This window comes from Manduca sexta, unplaced genomic scaffold (assembly GCF_014839805.1).
Source record: "Manduca sexta isolate Smith_Timp_Sample1 unplaced genomic scaffold, JHU_Msex_v1.0 HiC_scaffold_2813, whole genome shotgun sequence".
Lineage (NCBI taxonomy): Eukaryota > Metazoa > Arthropoda > Insecta > Lepidoptera > Sphingidae > Manduca > Manduca sexta.
Genome location: NW_023593816.1, coordinates 1,973 through 19,493, shown reverse-complemented (window position 1 = coordinate 19,493; position 17,521 = coordinate 1,973). Strand labels below are relative to the sequence as shown.

Below are 17,521 nucleotides of genomic sequence, written 5' to 3'. Positions count from 1 at the left end.
TTTGATATGCAATATAATTAAATATAAAACTGTAGTATAAATATATTAAATTTTTATAGTGAACATGGATATCAAACAAAGGCAAATCTTCATCTTGAAGTTGTTGAACCACGTGACGGAACCTGTTATGTACAAGGAAATCGAGGATATTGGCAAGAATTTCAAGATTGAAGACAACGTCGAATTTTACACTGTAAGTAAAAAAATTTAAATTTTAGGAATTTGAAAGTTTGAATTTTATGAAATTCTAGAGTAAAAATTGAGTTATTATTTCTTCCTTCTAGAAAACCGATGTTGTGAAGACCTTTGTCAATATGGTTAAGATCGGTACGCTGCCACGAGGTGAAGTTTTCACTCTGCACGTCGACCGCCAGCTGAAGGAAGTTGTTAACATGTTCCACCTTCTGTACTACGCTAAGGACTTCACCACATTCATCAAGACCGCTTGCTGGATGCGTCTTTACCTCAACGAAGGCATGTTTGTATACGCTCTCACTGTTGCTGTCAGACACCGCACTGACTGCAAAGGCATCATCCTTCCTCCTCCCTACGAAATCTATCCTTACTACTTCGTACGCGCCGACGTCATCCAGAAGGCTTACTTACTCAAAATGAGGAGAGGACTCCTTGATCTCAAGCTCTGCGACTTCTACGGCATTAAAAAGACTGAGAAAGACGTATACATCATTGATGAGAATGTATATGACAAACGCGTGAACTTAAACGTAGAAGACAAGCTCCGATACTTCACTGAAGATATTGACTTAAACACTTACTATTACTACTTCCACATTGACTATCCGTTCTGGATGAAGGATCAGATTTACGACAAATTCAATGTCAGACGTTTCGAGCTTACGCTGTACATGTACCAACAAATCCTGGCTAGATACTACCTTGAGCGCTTGTCCAACGGATTAGGTAAAATTCATGAACTGTCCTGGTACAAGCCCATCCAAAAGGGATACTGGCCATGGCTGAAGCTTCACAACGGTGTTGAAATCCCAGTAAGGTTCAACAACTACGTTATTGCTAGAGACGACAATGTTGACGTCATCCGTCTTTGCGAGGACTACGAAATGATCATTAAGGAAGCTATCATCAAAGGATTCGTCGAAGTGGGTATTATAAGATAATTACTCTCAAAATTTGGTTTCATATGGGAAACAAGAACATAATATTTATATTTGTTTTTGTTTGCAGATCAACGGTTTAAGATACGAATTGACAAAGGCTGACGACGTTGAAGTTTTGGGCAAACTGATCTTCGGCAAGATGGACAAGAATGAAATGGACTACAAACATGTTGATGCTTACCGTTACCTGCTCATCATCATGAAGTCATCTCTTGGCCTTAATTACTTCAACAGTGACAAGTAAGCTTGATCTTTACAACAACCAAAAATATCAATCCAGGGAATAAGTTCTCCAAAATAATCTAGAATACATCGTTATTTCATTATTTGTACTTATTATACTGTATCATATGCATTAACCCGCACTTGGCCAGGGTTATGGGCTATCTCTGTCATTAGTAGAAGAAGCCCATGCAGTCTAAGCTAGTTTTACTAGTGGGAAAGTATAATCAGGGTTGCAAACTATCTATACAATTAATTCTCTACCGAATATTTAAATAACACATGAACTACTGATAGTAATAACAAATATTTTCAGGTACTTCGTCGTTCCTTCCATCCTGGACTTCTACCAGACCGCTCTTCGTGACCCAGTGTTCTACCAACTGCAGAAGCGCATCGTTGACTTATTGATCCTGTTCAAGAAACGCCTACCTTGCTACAACAAGGATGACCTCTACTTCCCTGGAGTCAAGATCGACAACGTAGTTGTTGACAAACTTGTTACCTACTTCGATGACTACCTGATGGACATGACCAACGCTGTTATTCTGAACGAGGATGAACTTAAAAAGACTAGCTCAGACATGGCATTCTTCGTCAGAAAACGCCGTCTTAACCACCAGCCATTCAAAGTCACCCTTGATGTGCTTTCCGACAAGGCTGTAGACTGTGTCGTGAGGATCTTCTTGGGACCGAAGGAGGACCACCTGGGCCGCCTCATCGATATAAACGTCAACCGCCTCAACTTCGTCGAGATGGACACGTTCATTTACAAACTTAACACCGGAAAGAACACGATTGTGAGGAACTCCTATGACATGCACAACCTTGTCCGCGACAGAATCATGACACGCGACCTCTGGAAGAAGGTTGACACCATCACTGACATGAGGGATATGCTCATAAAGGACCTAAGGAACTACCACACTGGCTTCCCGACCAGGCTCCTGCTACCTAAAGGTTTCGTTGGTGGTATGAAGATGATGTTCTACGTCATCGTGACTCCTCTGAAGTTGGTAGATAACGTTGACATGTCTATACTGGACACAACACGTAAGGACCTGTTTGTGGACTTCAGATCGACTGTCTTGCTGGACAAGATGCCGCTTGGTTTCCCTCTGGACCGTCATATTGATGTGTCGACCTTCTACACGCCCAACATGAAGTTCGTTGATGTGGTGATCTTCCACAAAAAGCAAGTGTGCGACATGAGGACCCGATGGGACCGCTGGGTGCTGAGGAACTACAACATGGTAGACCGTACGCCCATCAATTCTGACACGTATTTTGTTGACACTGATGTTCACATGAACATTAACACTAAAGTCGACAGCAATGTCAGCGTGTTCGATTTGTAAATATAATCAGCATCACTTACTGCAATACTTTGTGACCATGGCGAAAATAGCATCCTAAAAAATGAAAAAAAATAAATTTGATTATAATAATATTATTTCGTTTCTATTCTATCCTTACAAATCTTTATTAAGAAGCAGAAAATGAAATACACAAAATATTTTAATGTACACTAGCCCTTATAATTTTAATTTTCAACTTCCTATAAGTAATCACAGTTATTGGGAGCTAAATCAACATTAATGATAAAATTAGTGTTTCAAAAAAAAAATAGTATTAAACTTCTAGATGTATACAAAAACACATTATTTGTTATTTATGAATTTAAAATATATCATAAATAAGTTGATTGTTTATTGCCTTTGGGCTATACAATAAAATGGTTAATATTTCATCGTAGTAATAAACACGTTCATAAACAGAAGTTTATGTGATTGTATTAGAGATTTTTCTGATTATAAACATTCTCTATATTACAATAATTCTCTCGAATAAAAGCGTTTTAACATACTCTAGACTACACAAGCAAACATGATAGAACGGGCACTCGAAAATTCAAATTATTTCAAAACAATAATGTTTTCATTTTATCAAGTCCTAGAGTATCACAAACGTTTCACTTTATATGTTTTCGCAATTTAAACACATTCAACATCGCATTTAAACTATACACATTAATGATAGCTCGTGACAGTTTTCATAAATTAGCAAAGCCACAGTTAGATTGTAAGGCGCTGCGTAATTATTTAAAACAGTAATTCACTGACGTAAATGAAAACTTTTCATTTTCATTATTCATATAATATATAGGTTTTGCTTACCGTTTCGCTAAGGTGTTAGTTTTCTGGGAAAAAGTCCCGCTATATAATTTCTCGGGATAGAAAGTGATTCCTATCCCGGGATATTGTCGATTCATCTCATTGACTTATTAGTGTATTTATTTATTTATATATATATATGTGTGTGTGTGTGTATTTTTTATATATGCGATAATGTCGTTTTTACATTTGTTTATTATAACTCTTTTTATGTGTTTTTCACTTTCTTTTATTATGCACCTGCCTTCATGCTCTTTACACCACCCCAAGGTTGACTGGGAGAGAATGCCCATGGCGTTAAGTCCGCCTGAATACCATGTGTACAGAACATAAAATAAAAGTGGCTTATGTCCTTTCCAGGGTCTCAAACTATCTCCATACCAAATTTCATCAGAATTTGTTTTTTCTGACAATCAGACAGATGCGGCGGGAGATTTTGGTTTACAATATATTTTTAGAATTTTTAAGAGGGACAATTATGTTATACATGTTTGTTGCGTAACGTCAACCGTTTACATGGCGCACGCAGCGGAAGCTCTCAAAATAAATAAATTTCCTGTTTTTTTTTTTTTTTTTACAACATTTGTCACAGATCACCGCTCCTATTACTCATAGGGTGATGGTATATAGCCCATAGCCTTGTTAGTTAACCCGGCGAGCGTGTGGTGAAAAAATGTAACAAGCAGTATGAGGCAGGCTATGACATACCCCTTAAAAAAATTGGCTATAAAACTTGTTTCTGAAGAAGTATTATACTATTTATTTTTTGGTATAATAAGACAATACCATCATAACGCATTGGAAATAAAACAATCGCACCATTTTAACAATTTTATTTTTTTACCTCGATGGAAATAAGTCACTTTGAATTTCAAACAAACACTTTCAGTCTCTTAAAACTAAAAGGAACTAAAGTAAAACCAGTTTTATGATAAAAAAACTTAATCGTATGATAGAATATGAAATAATTTTCTTTATAAACTAAAAAAACACAAAAAGTTTAGGAACATCTTAGGAACTGGAGATAAAATCTGTGCAGTTTTTGCAAAAACGTTGCATGCTCCACACTAATAGCCTTTCCTCAGCTTGTTCATGAGTATTTTGTCTTATGATTATTTTTGTTGGGGTAATCTCTACATCTAATAAAATGACCAGGAACATTTTGAGTCGATGAAAGTGATTCGTTGATCTGGGAAGAAATTCTCTGACGTATATAAATCGGAATATATATTTTTGTCATTTCACATCTTCAGGTGTTCGTAAACTAAAAGCCAAGCCTAAGTTACGGATGAAATCGGTCCATTTAGTGTCTTTGCCCTGATTTTCACGAAACATAGGACCCCTAGCCCGCGGGCCCCCTCTCAGGGGATCCGCAAGTAAAATAAAAGTTAAAAGAAAAACTATAAAGTGCACGCTTTTGCACTCTTGTATATCTAAAAAATAAATTCAGAAGTAAACTGCTAGTAAAAACAATTTTAGAATCCAACTGAACAACATCAACCCAAACATTACGACTTTGGTCGCAAAAAAGGTCGCATGAGGTGGCATTAGCGGTCCGCACTAAATAAAAGTTTGCGAAACCCTGTTCTAGTAAGTACATCTTCTATCATGGACCGAAGTTGTTTTTCTATTTTCAACATCCATTTTCTATTAAAATCTACAATTAAACAAAGAAAATAAGTTAAAATAGCAGAAAAAGCAATTTTAGTTTTTGTCACACCAGCTATGAGGCGGGGTATCACGTACCCAAACTCAGTTTGCAAGCGTGTAACTCGAATGCAAGTTGCCGCGACACTGTGATCACCCCACTATTACCTTCCGCAACCCTGTAACTCCAGCTACTCAAAGAGACTATAAGTTTGAAAGTCAGGCACAAAAAATATACGCCAGTAATTAACATGGGGGGTATGACATACCCCGCCACACGCTCGCCGGGTTAAATGGGCTATCCAACACTAAAACAATTTTCATCATCAGCGTTGTCAAACAAACAAACAAACTCGTCAACTTTATATTATTAGATTAAACACGCATTCACGCCTTTTATGTCCGAAGAAGTAGGCAGAGGTGCAATTAGTGCACTCCTTTTTCACCACGTTTTACCTCGCACTGCACACAAACTAAGTTGGTCTACACGTTATTTCAAACTTTCGATAAACAAAGAAAAATATTTTTACTTAATTATTCACTAATCCGTAGATTTACCTTGAAACTTATTTGTATCATAATGACACTTTTTCGGCATACTGGAGATCATTTAGGTTGCGCTCGAAAAAATTGGCAATAAGCTTTGAAAAATGCTCATAAACAAGGCTCAGTGTGGATCTAACGATATGCTTTTTCTTCAAAAATAGTTCTATTTCAATCCTATTTCCGTGGCTGAAAGGTCACATCCTCAAACAGAATGGATTGAGATGGAGCTGCTAGGTCTCGTAGGTATGTAAGAGCTCAGCTGGTGGTTTTATACTGTTGTCTATTTTTTACCCACTAATTAATACTATAGAAGCACTATTGTTGTTGGGTTTCGGGCTGAATAACATTGTAACTACTTTGTGTAATAATTATAGGGCATTGTAAGAAAACATCTAACGTTTCGGGATCACGAACGGAGTGATTTGTAATTCAAAATTCTTAACTTCCATGGACCCGAAGTTCAGAACTCGTTATACTAATATTTTGAAAAATAAAATTCGGTCGGGCAAACTGATATAGGATTTTTTTCTTTCGATATCAGCTCATAGTCTACAATTTGTATCCGATATGAATAGGCCCGCCTCCTATCACAACATGGGACAGAAAGTAGGTGCATCAGTTGTGCCTACCACTTCGGGAATGAAATCGTGTGTGTGTTCAAAAAAGACGTGATTTTCGATACCAGTGGTTCGTCCGCATTCAATATCTCTGCAGTGATTCGGTTCTCGCCCACCTTATCTAGTTTCTGAGCTGATCAAGGGCAAAACTAATTTCATATAGACGACAACCTGATAAAAGTCGTAGGAAGTGACTAGATGCAGACTTAGGTATACTTACCTAGTAATTACCAATAAATCCCAAAGTTTATGAAATTCCTCAGTGATAAAAGTAATTTTATAATAATTTACCTATGCATTATACGCATAAGATAATTATGGATGGACTCTCATCAGGTACTTAGATTTTATAAAAACACGCCTCTGAGGCCCTACTTCGAAAAACGAACATCGAAACGTCGTTCCGAAACGAAGAAACGACGAACTTCGGATTTAACCCTACTACCAAATTACATCGGATCCGTCATCGTTCCTTTCGGAACCATAAACAATCGTTCGAATGAAAATATTGTGTCGGATTAGAGATGTGTATCTTCAAAAACCGTAATTTTTACCTATCATGGCATTCTTGTAAAAAAAACATATAAATTGGATGTCTAATTAGGTTTTCTGCAATCTATCTATTATTTCATAACTCTAAATGTTTATTAATGACAAAATAATAAATATTTTACTGATTATGCAATCTACGGTCTTATTGCATTATGTTTTAATCTGTGGAATATTAGAATTTTTGACAATTGATGGACATTGACAAGTTGATTGGCGAAAATCACAACAAATTGGAATTGTAATTTACAAGTAAAATTATTGATTGTATTGGTAACTTTATTATTAAAATGTTATTTACTCGCTTTAAACAAATGATCTTTTTCATTGTAAAGGCAGTTATTGTGTAATAACAAGTAAATTTTGGTTTGATCTATTAAAGAAATCATTAGTTTTGCCCATCGATATACACAATGGTTTTTATGGTAAAATTTATTCAATCTTTCTATGAATTTTATTATTTTTCATCCCAGTAGGAACAAGAACCCATATATTTATGTACCCTGTGTTAGGATGTTTACAATAAATAATTAATATTTTTCTTATGATTCCACCTAACAGTTTCAAGGAGAGTACGACGACGAGTGCACCCAGCGACACAGGCGGACCTCTAATCGGGTCCTTCGCATTGACTGAACTGAAAAAAAAAAGAAGTACTGCAGGGGGTTCTGAGAGAGTTAAAAGAAATGAATAAACAAAAATAAAAAACAAATATAAAAATGATTGTAATAATGTTTTATTTTCCGATAACATATATTTGGTAGTTAATCTTCCATGCGTGATGCAGTGTTGGTTATGGCAGCTCTAGCGAGTTAGTAGTTGTTTAATTATTTGATTCTGAAACAAGAAAACATATTATGTTTAAAGTCTAATAAATTCAAAGTCATAGGCACTTTGTACAAAGGATGGCATAAAATTCATAAGTTTTCTAATGTTTATATGGGTGCAGTCAATGCACCCACATACATTCTGCCTGGAATTACATATTTATGAAAAATGAGAAATTATTAATGGCTTGTTTAACCTAAGTAAATAAAGTGTTTAAATTTATTTTAAATTAAAGGCTAATGCTATGTGGATGATACTTAGGTACTTTCTAAGAATGATTAATATCTATTAACTCACTGTTCTTTAATAAGAGTCCTTTCTTGTCGGTTTTGTGGAAATTTTATAAATTTAGTCAATATATGAGGCTGACTCAGACACTTGCCTGAGGTACTCAGAGACTGTTTGCTGGGCCATGGACCCATCTACACTTAGTTCCACAGCTCCCTAACAACTCCTGGAATAAAAATGTAGCGCAGTCAAAATATGAAATTAGAAAAATATTATATACATTTTAGTACAATGTATCAAAAAACAAAAACAAGATCATTTAGACGTTAAGAATACTACAATACTAATACCAGCTAGGTTCTTGAGAAAGGCAGAAAGTAATATTTCTTCTGTAGCTTACCTTAGTGGTAGTATCAATTCCCCGTATATGTTCTTTGGAGGAATTAGTGGAACTATATCCTCGCAGATGGTTTCAAAAAGGGGTGGCAAAGTCCTATAAGCTCTTACAAATTCCATGTTACGAAGGTTTTACGCAGTTAGAGACGCTTCCAACTTCGCCCAGCACTTTCCTATTGCAACAATTCTTCACACAGGAGTTATTGAGCAATTTTAAAACCTCTGGAGTACCAAACGAAAATCAAACGAAAGGCTTAGAGCTTTCGTAAAATTAACGCTAAGATCCGAACGAAGAAACGATGTATTTTATGTCAAATGGGTTTTCATAGTGCGGTCGACGAAAGTAAAAATGTCATAAGTGTCAAAATCCGATTACGGATCCGTCGTCGAATCCGTCATCGAATCCGAAACACTTCGTAGTAACAAAATGTACGATCCGTCATCCGAAACTACGGATTTCGTTTTTCGAAGTAGACTCTCTGTTTTCGACCGAAATACACTTGCAGCGCCATCTATATTCTATTCCAAAACTAAATTGTAAGCTTCTACTCACTATATTAATAGTCTGACAATAGGCCGCTAGGTGTCAGTAAAACAAGTTATCAACATTTAAACGAATGTGCATACGTATTTACGCCAAAGTCATCGGAGGATTATGAATTACACATAATTGGGGATTTATTGCATGCTGTGCCAACCTTTAAATAATTGTTACATTTGTGCAACTTAATTGTATTAGTTTTTATATTTAATTCATAAGTAATAGTGTAAACAATTGTTGGTGGCCAAATAAATAAAAATAAATATATATATATATTACGTGTTACATTTTTAGAAAAATCAACAAACAAATATAATATTATCTATATTATTCGATGGTATCTACTTTAGTTGTATTTAAATTACTAACAGATTTTCATGTGACGGAGTGTATTATTTAACGAAAAACTTACTACATAGTTATAAAAGGTTTTTACACAAATGTAGCCATTACGGGTACAAGGTATAACCTTGGCCCAACATATTATAAAATCTCTACGAAAGATTTTAAGATGAAACATGCTTTTCATGAAACAAAAAAGTATTGTAGATGAAACGTCCGCCTGTAATTGCCAAATGGTCAAATTATAAAAAACATTATTTAATTATCACTTTATTGGCATTTACAAAATACATAAATTATAGGACTACATTTTTCATAAGTCAGATTATTTGAGTTCATAATTTAGTGACAGGTGCAGACTGCAAGTACATGTTCGGAACTATTTTAATCTATACTAATAAGTATGTACTGAAGAGCTTGTTTGTTTGAATGTGCTAATCTCGGGAACTACTATACCGATTTTGATTTCTTTTCACTATTAAGTAATGTAGCTTCATTACTCCTGAGCGCTTTAAGTCTATTATATAAAATGATTTGGTAAAACATTATTGATTCATATTTTTTCTAGGTTCATTAACTGGGAACATTTTAATTTACATGCTAACAAAATAAATGACCACAGCTCACATCTAAAATAAAATAAGAACAGAAAAACCGCCCAAAACAAAGCTACAAACATAACAATATTATGGTAAAATATGTTTTTATTAAATATTATTTGGAAACATCACTAATCAGTAAATGATTAGAACCAAAACATTAGGCAGACTGTAATCATTGTGATTGGCCCGCGATTACCTCTCTATCACGCATAACAAACAAAATTGAGTCACCTTTCATTATCGTTAAAGGTTAAAGTTGAATAATATTTTTCAACAATTTCAGACACTTTCGATAACAATGAGACGTGACCTGACTGATTAAAAAATTTCCCTTGTATCCGAATGCAACATTGTTGCAAAGTATGATAACATACCTACCGGATATGGACAGAAATCTATAATAAATGTAATGAATAATTTATTTGAACCTGTAAAATATTATACATCATTTAGATCACCTACTACCATCATTTACCACCAGTTCGAATAGCAGTTCTTACCAGAGAAGAACGGGCAAGAAACTGGTGTTGCTCTTTTCAAAATCTGTTTAATGTATAAACAACAGTACAGTACTTGATACAGAGAAAGGAAAAAAATACAATTTGTTTTTTTATTGTTGTTTAGAGTAGTGCATTTATATGCTCGCAAAATAGTTTATAAACGTCGATATATATAAAAATGAATCTCTATTAATTTCCTTAGGTCATCGCATCACGCGTGAACGGATGGAACATTTTAACATTTTTTATTGTGTTAATTATTATCAGGAGAAGGTTCTTATAAAATAAAAAATAAAGAAATATGACCGTAATAGTAAAAATTAAGAAAGCTTAATAATATTCATTTTACATAATTGTCAGTGGTTTGAGATAACTGTCAGCGATTGACAGAATGCGCGCTGCAAATTCATAGTTAATACAGGACAAAGTCTGTCGGGTAGCTAATGCTTAATGAAAAAAATATAATAATACCAGCCCTGTAGTATATACTACCGACTGCTGGGCACGGGCCTCCTCTCCTACTGACTCAATATCCCATTTTCAGGCAATAATATTTATTATGTTTCGACTCAACCGCCTAACACTTTTAAAAGGGACAGTGTTTGTTTTTCAAATTTATTAAATTGGAATAAGGTTGCAATTTGAGGGTATGCAGGCAATCTATTACAATTAAACCTTACGGATGGGTGACGGGAGGTAATCGGTATGTATTTTATACCAGATACCTTCATGGTGAAAAATATAACCGTGCAATTGAGGCAGCATGGTAAAATCACTCCAAATAAGTTATCATGCCGACATCGTCCTGAAGATCGTTAATTATAGCACTTTTTTTGTAAGTCGAGATTTGAAACGTACTATATTTACCACATGCAGCCACAACGCGGTCACTTTGACGCAATTTATAAAAACAAAAACAACAAATAATACCTACCTAATTACCGACAAAGTTATCGAAATTTTTACAAACAAGGATCCTACGGATTGGTAAAAATTTGTTGGTTTGAAAAATTAATGCAATTTGAAGTTAGGTTGCAATATATTATAAAGATATCCATGACATTTATAAGGAATGCTTCCCTTGCCCGTTTTAGAACGTCTGCGATGTCCATAAACAAAACCCATTAATTAGCGCCAACATTTATTTGAAATGTGTTACAGGATTTACTTACCTTAGCGATAGTTACAAATCATTCTTGTTTGATGTTTTAGACACTATTATAAATGTGCTAACAGGAGTTAATGGTGTATAAAATTATAAATTTCAAATAAAGCTATTTCTGTATTCAATATAATAAGATTTTGTAAGCAATTTTATGTAAGAATCTATGTATCTAGAAAAATATTAATTATTTTATGCATTAAACTCTTGTGCACGTTATAGGTAAAAAAAGTTTTTGTTTTGATAAAAATAATTTGGCGCAACATAAGAGCTTGACTGATGGTCTGATTAAAATAAATAATTAAGAAATAAATACATTGTTTCGTTGCCCAATCTTTTACCCAGATTGCCTTATCTGAGCCTGAACCAAAATTTAATTAGTCAGACAAAATATAATGGTAAAAGTCAGAAAAAAATTCATTTGTATATAAGAATCCTTACATCTCACATTGGTAAATTTTATAGTGTACCAGCATGATCTAAAATTAACTGACATTCGGGCTTTTTCAGTAACATAAACAGGGTCTTTTTACATTGCATTACCAAATGGAACCACATATTCATCTTTGTCACTGCTAACATTGTGCCAAAAGATCATCCATGAATAGCAAAGATTTACGCCAAAAATCCCGGTTTTTGGTTTCTGATTTCTTATAATTTTGATAGTTAATACAACATATTATTATTATTAAAGTGTGTTTCTGATTGAAAATATGTTGCCGCTCCGACAAATTCTCTTCATGTATTAGTATTGGCCTCATGGCTTATAAAATTAACATTCCTTTTTTATACTGTTTATTTTGTCCGAAACTTACTCAGCTATCTTTTATATTTATAGTGAGTATAACTCATGTTAAAGTGTTGTTTTAAGTCAAGTATATTGTTTCATGTGTGTCTTTAAGTACTATATTACCTTTAAGATATTTTAAAATACCAGACACGTCATATTTATATTAAGGTTAATTTTTGAATTATACTTACCTATTACTATATAATCTTATTATGCACTAAGTATCATAATATATTATTCTCACATTCTTATCTCCTGTATTATATTAATAAGTTTATTCACCGTAACATGAATTAATTGGAACTATGATAATAATTAATGCCTTTTGCAAAACACCTACAAAAATATATTATACGGGCTAATTACTAGACAATATACCTCAAGAGAATTTGTTTTATTTTACCCTGATATCCTTCGTCGTTTAAAATCGAATTTGATCAATGTAACTTTTTGAATTTCAAATATCGAGTAGTATCTTTTACGAATCTAACATTATTAAGAAACAAAGAGTGTCTTATACCAGCCAGTCCTATTTAGGATTATAGCTTATACACTCACATACACACTCATGATTTTTATCTACAAATGGGTAGTCAGGTGCGCAACTGTTGCACTCACTTTCAGCTATCTGTATTCCATCCCATGATGTGACAGAGGGCGAGCCTATTACCATATCAGGCACGTCTTCCAGACAACGCACTGATACCGAGTATACCCCACTATGACTTTGCCCGACCAAGGCATCAAACCCGAGACGTGAGTACTGCAGTCGTACAACAACAACTACGCCACCGATGTAAACATACTATTATGTACCGATATGTAAACAATTGTAAACATTATTCAATACATTTTCAATTCCGAGAGATTTGAGACTATTGACCGAATCTCCTTTATGTCATTCTGCACAATAGTTCATAACATCAGTGCATTCAACTGTTTTATCAATATTTAGTCTTCGTATGTCTATGAACTCTAACGTTTTATATAAATTGGAGAACTTAGTTCAAACAACACAGTTTGCGATACAATATGAAAGCATTAACAATAGTTGTAACGTTCCTGGTCGGGACTTCAGGGTATTTAATTAAAGTTCCTACTGGACCATCGTCAAATAATGGTAAGTCCTAATCATAATTCGTTTTATTATTCAATGACTGTACCATATCGAAAGCCTGAAGTAGAAATACCCTTATACTATTTAATATTTAATTCTTTAAACGAAAAATATAAAAAATATAATTTCCTTCTGCCGCCAAGCAAGAGTCTGTAGTCAGTGTTGTGTTCCTGTTTGAAGAACATTGTAGCCCGTGTAACTACTAGACATAATAAGACTTAACATCTCATATCTCAGGATGGCGAACGCATTGGAATACCAAACAATATTTTGTAATTCAATGTGTTGGATGGTGTCTCTACTGTATATCGTCGTATCGCTCACCATCCAGCGAACGGCAAGCTCGTCTTTTCATACAAAGCAAAAAAAAACCGTGCGCTATTTAGATAATAAGACACACTTTCGCTTATCAGATCAGATGAGATCAGATAGAACACGTCGGAAAGTGTTTAATCTAAACGATGGCATCAAAGTGTGACTAGAACAGATTTTAAACAAATATTTTTCTTGATGCCATTATAATTATACCTGTACAAATAAATTAATTTAATTTCTACGTACGTTAAAGTGACACATATCTGTTATATCTCTTTTGCAATACACAAAAATGGCTAAAGAAAGTATGTCTTTTGCTCATGTATTTTTGCTAATACATATATTTTTACAATATATTTACAGCTCCACCACAATGGATGCATTTACAGAAACTAGTTCTTCCATTATTTGAAAACGTATGTGAAGACAGCAGCGACCCGGTTATTATTAGAACAGCACAAGAATTTACATCGGAGTTAACAACTGAAAATTATTGGGTAAAATAAATAAAAAAACACATTTCAAATATACTTGGGAAGCTGGATTAGTTCAAAATTTATAAATAATTTTGTGGTTATTTTCAGAAACCAGACGCGTTACCTAACTTCCAGAAATTGAAAAACGGAAAAGGATTTTTACCGAAAGGAGAAATATTTACTGAATATAATATTGATCACCTTAGTGAACTTGAAGCAATATATGATATTTTATACTATGCCAAAACTTTGATATTTTCTTCAAGGGAGCAGCATGGGCAAGACAAAATTTAAATTGTGGTTTATACCTAGATGCCATTTACTTGGCAATCGCAAATAGGAAAGATACTGAAAGATTAGTAGTACCTGCTCCATATGAATTATTACCCAACTATTTCATACGTAAGGATGTTATATTGGAAGGAACCAAATTAGCTGGCGGTGTAAACATAGAACTGTCTGAGGGCGTCCACGTCGAAGGCAACGCGTACCAGCTGGATGCTAATTACACATCAATCTTCTATGACAATAACGATGAATCGAAACTGGCATATTTCCGTGAAGATATCGGCTTAAATTCTTATTATTTTATTAGAAAACTGAAACAAGCACCTTGGTTCAATATAGGAATCGATGGACGATACGGAGAGGACGTATATCAAATGATGAAGCAATTCATGGCGAGATATAATTTAGAGAGATATGCTAATGGATTGCCAGAGCTTGAAAGTTGGACCTGGAATGATCCCACTTTGTTTGATGTTCCTTACGATCCGATGTTAATATATACAAACGGAAACGAATTTATTTCTAGACCGTCACCTGTACAGTTGCCAGACAATGAAGACGTTGCATTGTTACAGACCATTGAGAACAACATTGGAACGGTTGTAAGCCATATGGTAAGCATTAAACTAATAAAACTAACATTTATATTTATGCTCAACGTGTCATAAACGTCCATGAGCGCGTGGAGAGCAATAATGATTTATTTAAGTTGAAATACTTGCAGAGAGATGCTGGGTACAATAAAACTCAAATATTGAATCACTTGATGGAAATCCTTGTAACGGGTGACAGAAGTTATGAGACTTTGGCACGGCAGCTCCTTGGCAAAGCTCACAGCGATAACGGGTAATTTAAGAATGGATAAAATTGTACAATGTGATGAATTTTCATAAACTTATTTACTAAATTAATAAAATTATGTAATTTTTTTTTTCTAGGTGTCCTTCGGTTTTAGAACATTATATGACATCGCTAAGGGATCCAATATTTTGGAAAATGAACAAAAAAATAGTTGACATGGTGGACGAGGCGCTTAAATTATTACCTTCATACGCAAGAAATGAACTTTATTTCCCTGGGGTAGAAGTGATCAATGTGGATGTTAAAAAAGTTATGACGTTTTACGATTACTTTGAGTTTGATGCAACGGATGCATTGAAAAGCGGTGCCGACAATTCTACGTACCAAATCAAAATTGCACAACCTAGGTTAAATCACAGACCATTCTCAATTAAAATCAACGTCTCGTCATTAGTAACACAAAGAGGTGTGGTTAAAGTTTATCTGGGTCCGAAAATATTGCCCGGAGAACTAGCAAAAAAGAAAAATTCATTTGTTCTGCTTGACAGATTTGAGTACCGCTTCAAAATTGGTTCAAATATTATTTCAAGAAAATCCGACGACATGAAACATTACTCTGAAGATTTTATGTCTTTTAAGAAATTACGCAAGAAAGTTGAAGACGCTGAATTTGGTTTAGACTCTTTGCCTCTTAAAACCGTCGACTCACAAATCGGATACCCAGCAAGATTGAGTACTCCCCAAAAGGCACAATGAAAGGTGTACCACTCCAAATTTTTGTATTTGTTGCACCGTATGCTAAATATTCTACCGGTGTAATGCATTCTCTGAAGAGTATGGAATTTAATAAAGCTATAATGAGTCCCGGATACCCTCTTGACTTAGTTGTGCAGGATAAACAATTATTTGAATTGCCAAATGCGATGGTTAAAGAAATTGTTGTCACACATAAAGGGAAGGTAAAGTTGAAAACTATGGTGGACCTGGTGTCACCAAAAAGTGGTATGGAACGGACACTTATGATCCGTCTTCGAAACCAAACTATGATGGAAATAGAAAGAAACCTTTTGATTACAGTGCAAAAAAAGGCCAGTATGGAAAAAAAGAAGATTCCACAGAATTCAAAGAAAATGAATCAAAAGAACGAGAAGGTTTTATGGATAGTTTTGAGGAAAATTATGACTTAAACGATGACGAGGATTTAATATTTAAATTAGGTTCTACTAGTTTTGACTATGCTACAAAAGAAAGCAACCTTTTGATTATAAAGCAAAGAAGAATCAATATGAAAAGAAAGATAGCTTTAATCAAAATAAAAATATTTACCCCAAGGAATTTTATCAAAATGAATTTACTTCTACTGCTAAAGTTGAAGATCCAAGGGAAAAATTAGAAATGAAAGTTAATAAAGGAGTATTAGAAAAAGATGACGTTAGTGACGAAGCTCTATATAATAATGATGATGATGACGTAAAATTTCAAGAGGCTTCAATATTCAAACTTGGATCTTCGAAATTTGACTATGCTGCAAAAAGAAAGACACCTTTTGATTACAAAGCAAAGAAGAATCTATATGAAAAGAAAGATAGCTTTGATCAAAATAAAAATATTTACCCCAAGGAGTTTTCTCAAAATGAATATACTTCTACTGCTATAGTGGAAGTTCCAGTGAAAAAATTAGAAATGGAAGTTAACAAAGAAGTATTGCAGAGAGATATCGTCAGTGAAGAAACCCTGTATAATAAAGACATCGATGACCTAAAATTTCAACAGGGTTCAATGTTCAAACTAGGTTCTTCGAGTTTTGACTATGCCGCAAAAAGAAAGCCACCTTTTGACTATAAAGCAAAAAAAGCACAATACGGAAAGAAAGGAAACTTCACGCAGAATAAAAATATTTACCGGAAAGATTATTCTCGAAAAGAATTTACTTCTACTACTGAAGCTCAAGTGTCAGTAGAAAACATAGATCCAAAACTAGGTAAAGTTATATTAGAGAAAGATGAATTAAGCGAGGAAATAATTAACAATAATCCCTTTAATGACCAAGAAGTATATTCAGCAGCGCACGACGATCCACAAAATTATAACTATAACATTACCGAGCCAGTTTTTTCGCCAGTGACACCGAAAAAGCATTATAGCATTTACGATTACATTATTCATGTATTTAACGATGATAGTTCAGAAGAAAAAGTTTATGAGTAGTTCTTTGAATACTTTTATAGCTGATTATAACTATAG

General features: G+C 34.2%; 1 protein-coding gene, 2 long non-coding RNA genes and 1 pseudogene across 4 annotated transcripts; 3 read left to right on the top strand and 1 right to left on the bottom strand.

The window, feature by feature from the left end:
• Positions 1 to 59: 59 nt before the first annotated feature.
• Positions 60 to 2,778, top strand: LOC119192464 (basic juvenile hormone-suppressible protein 2-like; the record flags this gene model as incomplete). The annotated part of the gene is given in 4 exon segments (XM_037446281.1): positions 60 to 193; positions 285 to 1,118; positions 1,204 to 1,376; positions 1,675 to 2,778. Coding segments are annotated over 4 exon segments (2,183 nt in total), but the record flags the coding sequence as incomplete, so codon positions are not given.
• Positions 2,779 to 7,116: 4,338 nt separating this feature from the next.
• LOC119192463 lies at positions 7,117 to 7,541 on the top strand. Its single transcript, XR_005113648.1, has 2 exons — positions 7,117 to 7,164; positions 7,453 to 7,541. It is a non-coding gene; the product is annotated as an uncharacterized LOC119192463 (long non-coding RNA).
• Positions 7,542 to 7,605: 64 nt separating this feature from the next.
• Positions 7,606 to 8,766, bottom strand: LOC115446837. Of its 2 annotated transcripts, XR_005113647.1 has the most exons (3): positions 8,348 to 8,766; positions 8,017 to 8,173; positions 7,606 to 7,728 (listed from the first exon to the last, which is right to left on the bottom strand). It is a non-coding gene; the product is annotated as an uncharacterized LOC115446837 (long non-coding RNA). The 2 variants fall into 2 exon arrangements; XR_003938955.2 differs by lacking the exon at positions 8,348 to 8,766 and having other exon boundaries at positions 8,017 to 8,245.
• Positions 8,767 to 13,275: 4,509 nt separating this feature from the next.
• LOC119192465 lies at positions 13,276 to 16,967 on the top strand (annotated as a pseudogene).
• Positions 16,968 to 17,521: the final 554 nt, after the last annotated feature.